This window comes from Nymphalis io, chromosome 13, assembly GCF_905147045.1.
Source record: "Nymphalis io chromosome 13, ilAglIoxx1.1, whole genome shotgun sequence".
Classification (NCBI taxonomy): Eukaryota; Metazoa; Arthropoda; class Insecta; order Lepidoptera; family Nymphalidae; genus Nymphalis; species Nymphalis io.
Genome location: NC_065900.1, coordinates 9,841,720 through 9,853,283, shown reverse-complemented (window position 1 = coordinate 9,853,283; position 11,564 = coordinate 9,841,720). Strand labels below are relative to the sequence as shown.

The 11,564-nt window shown below is 36.7% G+C and overlaps 1 protein-coding gene and 1 non-coding gene across 2 annotated transcripts; one reads left to right on the top strand and one right to left on the bottom strand.

Annotated features, from left to right (window-relative positions):
- Positions 1-782: 782 nt before the first annotated feature.
- On the bottom strand, positions 783-1,094 carry LOC126772973 (uncharacterized). The gene has a single exon (XM_050493577.1). The coding sequence runs from the start codon at positions 1,092-1,094 to the stop codon at positions 783-785; it is 312 nt and encodes a 103-aa protein (XP_050349534.1).
- A 139-nt stretch (positions 1,095-1,233) lies between these two features.
- Trnav-cac (transfer RNA valine (anticodon CAC)) lies at positions 1,234-1,306 on the top strand. Its single transcript has one exon. It is a non-coding gene; the product is annotated as a tRNA-Val (tRNA).
- Positions 1,307-11,564: the final 10,258 nt, after the last annotated feature.

Sequence of the window (11,564 nt, the reverse complement as noted above, 5' to 3'; positions counted from 1 at the left end):
CATCTTTTTCATCGCCATTATAATTAATATATTCGCTCCCTTGTTAAAGAAAAAATTTGATCAATATTAAATCCCCAACGTAACTAACATAATTATCTGAATAAGGATTAAAATGAATTCGAGAAAATGGCTTCGCAAATAACTTGTATTTTTCTACTTATTCTCTAGGGAGGGTTCCCAGGGTACAGTGAACCCCCCTAGTCCCGGCGCCTATTGCAGCGGGGGGAGGAGGTCGGGTCTGCAGCAGCATCTTCTTCCCATGCCCGCTCCGCGGTCTCCTTCTGTGACATCGCACTTTCACAGAAGGAGACCATCTCCGACCAGCACCCCTCGCTTCCGGGCATCTCGTCGATGATGCTCGGCAAGGAGAGGTCTCTGCCGACAACCGCCGCCAGGGAATGCCTCTGGGGCTTGCACGCGGCACACTACGTCAGGGTGTGATGCGCCGTGTGGTATGACGCACCACACTCGTGGCAGGAGGGTGACACCTCCCGCCGCGCTATCTCGTGCAAATACTTACCGAAACAGCCATGTCCGGTAAGCACCTGCGTCAGCCTGAACGAGAGCGTGCCTCGTTTCCTTTTGACCCAGCAACTCAAGTGGGGACGTACCGCCTCCACTGTCGCCAGGACCGCCGTGGGGGACCCCAGGTCCTCCTCCCATCGGGTGATCAGGGCCTGCTGGGCTAGAGCCCTGATCCGCCCGACCTCTGCCGACCCTGGACGGTCGCCGCATTCCCTCGCCTCGGCCCGGAAGCGGCACACCTCCGCGAGCACCTCCGCCTAGAGTTCCCAGGGCGGGTCGCCCGCGAGGAGGGTCGCCGCTATCCAGAACACCGTACGATATCCCCTGATCGCCCTCACCGCTATGACCTTCTGCGGCTTCCGCAGGAGGGCCCGGTTTTGTGTTGTGAGTGCGTCCACCCATATCGGGACACCGTACAGTGCCATCGACCTCACTACACCGGCATAGAGGCGCCGGCATAGTGATTCCGGTCCTCCCACGTTGGGTAGGAGGCGGCCTAAGGTGGCGGCGGCATTGACGAGCTTCGGGCCGAGTTGCACGAAATGCTGCCCGAATCTCCATCGAGGCATGTTAGCCTACAAAAACTATTTCTTGGACAAAAAAAAACCGGCATAGTTCAGCCATTTTATACAAAATATATACAAATTATGTGTATAACCCCACGTTTGCTACTCTGTAGTTATCGTGTATTTCGTTATTATAAACAACGTTTCCGTAGTGTAGCGGTTATCACGTGTGCTTCACACGCACAAGGTCCCCGGTTCGATCCCGGGCGGAAACAATAATATCGGAATGATCATCCTTTTAGTTTTTCAGTGAAATATTAAAATATTAACACAGTGTTGTTTACCAATTACTTTGCTTGGTTAGCATCCCTTTTGATTTATTTTTTATTAAATTAAATTATAGCATAACTGCATATTCCGACTTCGTGCGGTCAAAATATGGATATTATCCCTTGAATTTTTCAATCATTAAGATATAAATATTCGCCAATTGATCTATTCACCCACACAGTACTGTGCTAAGGACATATATCTATAATATAATATACGAGCATAATCCATAATGCATTCATTTTTATATTCTTATGTTCTGTTTACAGCTTCTATGTGTGAGCGATGGGGTCATCGTATATTCGACCTCTTAAAAAAGTTGGCCTGTTATTTGTTTTTTTAATGTAATAGGTAAGTGATCACCACCACCCACAAAAATTGACACTATAAGAAATATATCATCCCTTCCATCGCCAATGTGTCACCAACCTTGGAAAGTATAATGTTATGTCCCTTGCTCTTGTAGCCGGGCAGGTAGTTAATTAAGCGGAACAAGTCTTTGAATCATGAGTTACCTGAATACTAGGTAATCAAATTTTAAATCATTTTAAAATGAAAGCAAAAATAAACTTTTACTGGTGGTAGGGCTATGTGCAAGCTCGTCTGGGTAAATACCACCTACTCATCAGATATTCTACTGCTAAACAGTGGTACTTGGTATTGTTGTGTTGGTTTGAAGGGTGAATAAGCCAGTGTAATTACAGGCACAAGGGACAAACCATCTTAGTTTTCAAGGTTAGTGGCGCATTGACGATGTAAGCGATCATCAAGCATTTTGATCGATTAAATAAAATTTAATACGATTTTTTCAGTGTGATTTGTTCTAACTGCACTTTTAACATCTAAGGTCAGTTGAGCTTACATATGTGATGAAGTTTAGATATTAAATAATCACTTGGCCCGTATAGTTAGTCACTATTAATATTTTCCGATCATTATAAGAAATGCCCTAATCATTTATCATTTGATCCATAAGATATATAAAGTCAAGGAAAATAACAGAATGAAATATTAAATGACAATTTTACCATCCTAATATACTACTCACATTTTATATGAGTACCAAATTTAGTGTATTATTGGCCATAATTATTATTCGCAATAAGAGAACATCAATAGCTGAGAACATTAAAGCTGCCAACTTAATTATTTCATGTTGTAGCCAATATTAAATCAAATTGAAGTGTAAATATGTGAACAAATCGTATATAAGCTTATTAATGCGCGTCGAAATTACACTAATTTATAAAATTACATTTATATTCACGCTCATTTTAATTAACAATTGGATTAACTAGTATTGCGAGAAACTAAAAAGTTAACGACAAATTTGTTTTAATTTTTAACGCTTACAGGTAATTAGATAACATGAACTGTCTTCTTCTTAAGAATGTCAAATTAATAATGACATATTAAAGTCAATTGATATTATTGATTTGACAATCGAAAGAAGATTGCATTGACGATAACATTGTCTTACTGATCACTTTCTATTCTACTGGTACAAGCTCGTCCGGGTAGGTACCACCCACTCATCAGATATTCTACCGCAAAACAGCAGTACTTGGTATTGTTGTATTCCAGTTTGAAGTAAGAGTAAGTGTAATTACAGGCACAAGAGACATAACATCTTAATTCCGAAGGTTGGTGGTGCATTGGTGATGTAAGCGATGGTTAACATTTTTTACAATGCCTATGTCTATGGACCTTGGTGACCACTTACCATCAGATGGCCCATATACTCATCCGCCTTCCTATTCTATATAAAAAAAACATCGTTTCTAAGTTAGGCCGTCAGTGCTGTGACTTCTTTCAAATGCTAAATCAATAATGAGCCTACTAATAATCAGCCGCTAAACTTTTATTTGCAGGTCGTTAGAATTTAATTTAACCGACTCATATATCTGACTGCGATATAGTTTTAATTGAATTATGTTAAAAAGGGTATTGAGAACAAAGGTATTGATTACCTACATTTATAATAATTGACAACTTATTTTATAAAAAAGAAAGAGCTCAGATGGCACTATGATAGATCTAAACAATTAATCTTCCGATACAATTCAGATTCAACGTGGGCAAGCGTTAAATTATGTTTATATTACATCTGGTCGTCTGCAGTAACACAAAAGGATTAAAGTGTTCCCCTCAAGAGAAGAAGGGCTTTTTGCTTAGCAATAAAACATTTACCGGATTTTACTTTATTTTTTACGTTATAAATAATGTCGAGTTTTAATTCTGACGTTGAAGGGTTTTTTTTTTCTATTAACAAAAGGATTCAAGCATCGCTATGATAATATTCGTACTTGTAACACATATCTATCTATAAATGTGAATACGGGATGTTTTCATAAAACAATGTGAAAACATTATCTCCGTCAATCAATCAATCAAGAAGGCATCTGTAACATATACTGTATATCTCTTACCATACACAGAATATTTTAATAAAATTATGGTGCTGATGGAAATGGATGATTACTTTATTTGCATATTTGTAATAGACTAGCTGCCATCCATCAATGCGTCTTTACATTATAAAGTAAATTTACTGAGTGGTAAGGGTTTATGCAAGCCCATCTGCATTGTACAAGCCCAGAGTGCATAACACCCACTAATCAAATATTCTACTGTTCAATACTTAGTAATGTTGTATTCCGGTTTGTAGGATGAGCCAGGAACCAGTTTAACTACAATACTGCAATGGCGTCAGTAGCGACGTTCAATTTTAGTGGGTGGTAATACCCACTAAAAATCACACACACATCCCCTTTAGGTAGAGCCACTTTACTGGTATCTCCAATGTCTATGGGCGTTGGTGACCACTTATTGTAACGTAACCCATGTGCTTGTCAGCCTACCTTTTCTATTCTATAAAAGAATCCCCCAACTTCGATCAGGAGGACATCATCACTAATTATAATTCTCTCTTTATAATACAGCCGTGATTTTCGCTAACGATGCTTACGACGCGAACAAACGATATATTACTTATTAGCTTAGTAATATCCCCAGGGGCAGACCAGTGACGTTTAACGCGAGAAAAACGCGCGAAGCATCTAGTAATATAAATAAATCTAATAATCATCTGGTCAAAGTGATATACTAAAAACAGTTGCGTGCCACAAAATAATAATTAAAATTATAATGTACTGAGAGTTTATTTTAAGGTGCTATTCACAGAAATTTCTAATCTGATTTGAATATTATTTAACATAGGCCGTTTATTGAAAAAGAAAACTTTGTAACCGCACGCTACGACCAGATGAGCAGTAACCATAACCTTCAATAAAATAATTAATAATCAAATAATTTTCTTACAAGTGTAGACAAGTGCTTATTAGACAATATGAAATTGTTTATACAAATACATTCGACTCGAGCTTAAACGATCTCTATTTTATCATTCTTTTATATATGTTTGGTCACGTGAAGTATCAAATACTTGGTGAATTATACGAATGTATTCGTTAATTGATATACGTAACTTGTCTTATGCCCATATTTGTCCATAGCCCAAAAAACGCAGTCATGACACTAGGCGTGGCTAGTATTACATAGTCCAATTCCAATTTTATTTTTTAAATGAAGTTCATAAGTTAGATGCAAACAGTCTATTACGATTTTCAACGCCGTAGCCAAAACCGAAATTAATTTGACCGCGCTGTGGTTAATGTAAATAATTAATTGTCTATTCTGACCAAAGTTTACTCATTTTGTTTGTTATTTCATTAAACACAATCCTTATTTTCACAATATCATATTCATTTTGTATTCAGTACTGTTTAAAAAAAAAAAACTATTTTTTACACATTACAGTAAAGTATCAATTTTCATTGTGAAATTTATAATAGCTAACCGTAGTATATTTTGCTCGTTTTTAAATCGCATTTTGATAACTTTTCATATTTTGAATAATTTATTTATGGTGCCCTATTGAAATGTGATGGTTTATAAAATATTGTAATTTATTTTCGTACTAAGGTATTATATTATATTAATATACACAGTATAAAAATAAACAGCCATTGTACTGTATGAAGGCGCGGAACGGTGAAAATGTATTTCAAGCATCAAGCAACATATTCTCGTTGAAAGGGGCGAAAATATGACTTATTAAGTTGATTTCAAAATCCAAATTGTAATAAGCACACTTATATAATTTTCAAGCAATTCAAGTGCTCAATTATATTTAAAGAGTGCAAACAAGCACTGTGAAACACTGCACAGTGAGTCTTTAAAGTGGCCCCAATTCGTGCTATTTCTCGACACCAGCTAATTACTTTTTATTCACTTTCAATTAACTAGTACTTAAAAGGAAAATGTGTTCAGTATATTAAGTACTTAATCAATTGCCTTGTTGGTCTAGCAGCAACATTATATGTTTATGAATTAAAAGTCCCAGGTTCGGATCGTGGGTCTCGAAATATATGGTATTGGGTTTTCAATATTATGGGTAACTTACCAAACCAACTCTCCTAGGTAAGACGTAAATGCGTCATGAGATGAAATTTTAATGACTTTAGATCAAACTAATTAAAAAAAAAGTTTAAAATTGTATTATACTAGCTGCCCGTCCCGACGTCATATGGGTAAAAAAAGATTTTTTCTCGTGCATTTTTTATACAATGAGATATAAACATTCGTCATTAAATCTATTCACTCATCCAGTTGGTGTTAAGGCCATATAATAATATGTGCATAAAATATAGAATAACATGTCTTACGTATTTTTTCATGCATCTATTAAATATTTCTAAAATAAAGTGGTTACAGTGTGTTATCTATAAAATATATATGCTGTCGTTGACTTTTTTGTATATTTGGGACACCTACATCTTACAAGCCAATTAACTCCATATACTTAATTAAAAAAACTTTATTTTTTTACAACATTATTTTTGCCTAACATTTAAAAGTTATCCTTAAAAAATAGAATTATATTATGTCGCAGACTTTTTGAATGCCTTTTTAATACCTACGATTTTGTTATATATATACCCATTTATCTCCTGAAGTTTAGCCGGCGTTAGCCATGTAAAACAGGTTTTTAGACAGAGATATAGTTCAGCCATTTTGTATGTATTTTCTTGTTTAATGTTCATTTTCATAGTGAAAACAGAATCAAAATAAGTTGCGTGGTTTAGGAGAAGTTAGCGAAGATACGGACAGAGGAATCCAACGATTGTTTTTTATCAATTACTAATACTTAACTGCCCGCCCCGTCTTCGTATGGGTAAAATAAGTATTTTATAATATATAATAAACATTTGATAATCGATCCATTCGCCACAGAGACGACGCGGACGAGCATATAGGCCACCTGATGGTAAGTGGACCACCAAGGCCCTTAGACATTGGCATTCTAAGAAATGTCAACCTTCGCTTACATAATCAATGCGCCACCAACCTTGGGAACTATGATTTTATGTTCCTTGTGCCTGCAATTACACTGGCTCACTAACCCTTCAAACCGGAACACAACAATATCAAGTACTGCTGTTTTGCGGTAGAATATCTGATGAGTGGGTGGTACCTACCCAGACGAGCTTACACAAAGCCCTACCACAAGTATTTAAGATTTTGATTTATTGTATTATATTAACAGATTAATTATTATAGATGAATTTTAACAATCCAGTGTCTCGTAAAGCACGCCCTGCCACAGTGGTTAGATTATATAATTGTAAAAAAAGTCAGAATAACCAATTTGTATTAAAAGAAATAAAAAATGAGAGAATCTCTGAATAGAACAAGTTTTTGCTACTTTCATACTTACAGAAGAGAGAACATCAATAAATCGTACTTAAGGTGTCATCCGCACATACAAATATATCCAAGAACCGCTTTTATCTTGCATTGAAATTTTATGGCTACATTCATTTGAAAATAATTCTAAAATATATATATTCGTTTGCTTTAAAGTATAATTGAACTTTGGGCTTTGTAAAATATCTAGGTATGACCTCCATTATTAGGATTACAAATTGATTCTCGGCATATTGCTCCATTGTTGAATAATTGAAGGTGACCACTTACCATCAGTTTGACCAATAATCCGTCTAAATTCATGTTAATAATTAAATAATACAAAGTAATTAAGTAACTGTCACGGAATTAACTGCATTTTTAAATCATAAAAAATATAAGGAAATTATAAATATTATTAAGAAATTAATAAAACAATAAAACAAGGCAACCTTCGTCAAGTCCTCAAGTCGTCTATACCGCAATGTTTGAAGACGAAAGTCTTCAACCAATGCGTCTTACCTGCCATGACATACGGTGCCGAAACGTGGACACTAACTGCGGGACTAGTCCACAAATTCAAAGTCGCTCAGCGTGCTATGGAGCGAGCTATGCTCGGAGTATCTTTGAAGGATAAGATCAGAAATGAGATTATCCGGAAAAGAACCGGAGTCACCGACATAGCTTGCAAAATTAGCAGGATGAAGTGGCAGTGGGCTGGTCACGTATGTCGTAGGACCGATGGCCGTTGGAGCAGACGAGTCCTAGAGTGGAGACCGCGAATCGGCAAGCGCAGCGTAGGGCGCCCTCCAGCCAGGTGGACCGACGACCTTAAGAAGGTGGCGGGCACCAACTGGATGCGGAAGGCGGAGGACAGGGAGCTTTGGCGCACCTTGGGAGAGGCCTATGTTCAGCAGTGGACAACGATTGGCTGTTTATTGATTGAATAAAACAATATGTAAGAACTAAACAAAAATTAAAAAGGCTTTATGTATAAATTGAAATCTTTATCGTATTATAATATTTAATCGAAAGCGAAGTATTTCGAGCTAACAATATCGCATTATTCAGATCAGAGTTGCTGGTTTTTGACAGATATAGCGGAAAGAAAGTTTATGGAAATCAGGCCAAGGAAGTTTGGCTAAAAAATGTCACGAAGCAAGAAATAGACTTCTTACAAAGTTGCCTCCAGATTTTGCACTTCAGTAACTTTATTTACTTGCTTTAGTTTATCAAAATTTAAAAGATTTAAATATGAACACAAAAAATATATTAAATGTAAGATTAATATGCATATGTAAATAAGCTCTACGAGGCAAGAGATTGTTAGAATTCATCATCAAAATAATGATAAGTGGTAATTATCGCATGCTAGACACCCATGTCTAGTAATGTAAGATGTACATATGTTTATATTATTACACTGTCAATGCACCGCCAACAGTTTGATTTATATAGCATGTTTTGTCTATTGTGTAATATGTGATTCCGCTGGCTGACATTCCTTTCAAACTAGAATGGTCAGCTGTAGATAAATAATGAAAAGAAACCTACCTAGGTGAGGTGAAATAAAGGTCTAACACGAGCGAACCAATAATACCTTAAGATAGCTAAATTTGCAAACAAATAGTAGTTTTGTAAGTAAAATAATATTCCAGTATTTATTAGACAGATATTAAATTATACGATAGTTACTCTGTCTGCTTGTTACCTCATCACGGCTAAACAAATAGACTGATCGTAATAAAATTTGACATAAAGGTAGTTTAGGTCTAGGTCTAACCTTAATAAAGATCGACCAGATGGGTTTACGGGGAACAGCTAGTGTTTTTATAACAGAATTGAACTGATTCAAAGCAAAAAATAAAAAGCTTATTAGCAGCGAACGTCCGACATTACGCTCTAACTAAATTAGAGCAAACTTTTATACTTTAATGAGATTAACCTTAATAAGGTCGAAGCTGTTGCTGCCTCAGTTTACTATACATTTAATATAAATTTAAAGTGACTCCTCATTAATAAAAAGTGAATTCAATTTGCGTCAAGTATTTACGTCGGCTATATAGCAATGTTTGTAGATACAGACCGAAGCTATAGATTTATGTACTAGAATACAGTATTAAAGTAGTATTCATCATTCAATTATCGAAGTAGTAGTATACTTCGATAATTGAATGATGAATTAAGTTTAAATTATTTTTAATAAATGTAATATGAAATCGTTGGCCAAAATACCTCGTAGAAATCACGTATATGTTCACAGTCACATCCTGTCTGGATTAAAAAGCATCACCAGGCTTCAAGGACTTAATTTGTTTCTATAATTCATATAAGGATCGACAGTAAAACTCTCACTGCCAAGCGTAATAAATGCCATGCTTATTATCGCCGAATAGGGCGGTTCTTTGTACTCCGGTAAGCAAGCCCCTTGAGGCCGTTGATATAGGAGGCCCGCATTGGCGGACCAAGCATTGAACTTCACGGTAGTAAGCGTAAGCGAGTGATGTAGGCATTTTTCCAGCAAGAAAAAAAAACGATCAAATAAATGTATATCCACAAACCCGTAGTGGAGTTTTATGGATAACGAGAAGTTTACCCAACAATAAGATATTTACATGCTGTTCGTTTAAAGTTGTATTCTCAAAAAAATATACGAGTGTTAAATCACATTAACGAGAACAAAACACACTAGCAAAAACTCGACACAAAAATCTGATGCTTAATATATTTTTAGTATTAAATTGAATTCAGCTTTTCGCGAATTCACCCGCATGTGATTTGCAAGAGTTACTACATATACTACAACTTTTGTATAAATTTCTGCACTAATCATAAACCAAGCAACAATTTCACATCAGATTTTCCATCGCAAATTTGTTTTTATTGTATAAAATCACATCGTCGATTCTGTTGTTTGTTTTGTACGTACACGCCTTCGACACAGGAAAAAACAAAAGTCGGAAAGAGGAAAAAATTCGAATTGGCTTTTACCGGACGTCCGTAGCATAGGAAACCACGATACAGATTCACTTTAGGTACTGACCGCTGTCGAAATTGCTTTTATCATCAATTTAGACTATTCGTTCGTCAAGAGGGATATGAAATAAAAATTGTTATCTATTGAATAACGTTTTTTTTTTTTTTTTACGTTGCTTGTAACTTACATAATATCAATACCAGTAATATAATAATATTTATATTAGACTAATTTACAACTGCTGGTGCGCGTGTTAGATACCCTGTGCCCTTTTCTATATCCCTTACAACATGCATGCAAAAGTTTCATGATGATTCTAGTTCTAGTGAAAGCGTAACAACAAACCAACATATAGACAAACTCACTTTCGCATTTATATTACTTTAGATATTCTAAGGTCTGATCAAAATTTCAGTTAACCTCTGCACGGTATTCGATTCCCGTTATAATATTTATACTATAATATTATTTTGACTATATTTCTCCTCCAAGGAACCTAACAAACTACAACTAAACATAACAAAGATAAGTAATTAATGAGATTTTTGTGCGTGTTGTTATTGTTATATATTCTACTATAATTATTAAATGTATAGTTGGTATATTTCATTTGATTTGAAAGACCTAGTTGGTTTAGCATCTATATGTTCGGCGGAGACGACGAGGGCTACGTCTCGTCCCTCCCACAACCCTGACGCCTGGGACTTAAAAGATAGGGCGTAACCCTAGGGCCGTGGATGCGTGAGGTGGAGGCCTCGCGTGTCCTATTTCAGACGGCCCTGAGGAGGATGGCAACCGGGATGGCCTCACGCTGCCGTACACACTAGCGAAGAGTGCGGGGGGCAAGATTACCTTCGCCCCTGAGGAGAGCTCCGCCGAGACACGGGCACCAGCACGGGAGAGGCCGCGGATGAGTTATATCAACATGAGCCCGCAGCCTCTCCGATCTGTGCCGAGGACGGCCATCGCAGTGGTTTCAATGGGTTATTTAATTTATTTTATTAGGATCTCCAACAACGAATACACATGACAAGCTTTAATATAATATGCGAGTTATAAATCTATGTATTCCCTCAGTTACAGGAACACACACAGCATCTATCACATATAACTAAGTAACAGCTAATATAAGTAGTAAAATTAAAATTAAGCACTTAACAAATGTTAAGTGATAGCCGAGACGGCCTAGTGGTAAGAACGCGTGAATCCTAACCGACGATCGTGGGTTCGAACCCGGGCAAGCACCACTGAATTTTCATGTGCTTAATTTGCGATTATAATTCATCTCGTGCTTTACGGTGAAGGAAAACATCGTGAGGAAACCTGCATGTGTCTAATTTCACTGAAATTCTGCCACATGTGTATTCCACCAACCCGCATTGGAGCAGCGTGGTGGAATAAGCTCCAAACCTTCTCCTCAAAAAGAGGAGAGGAGGCCTTTAGCCCAGCAGTGGGACATTCACAGGCTGTTACTTTTT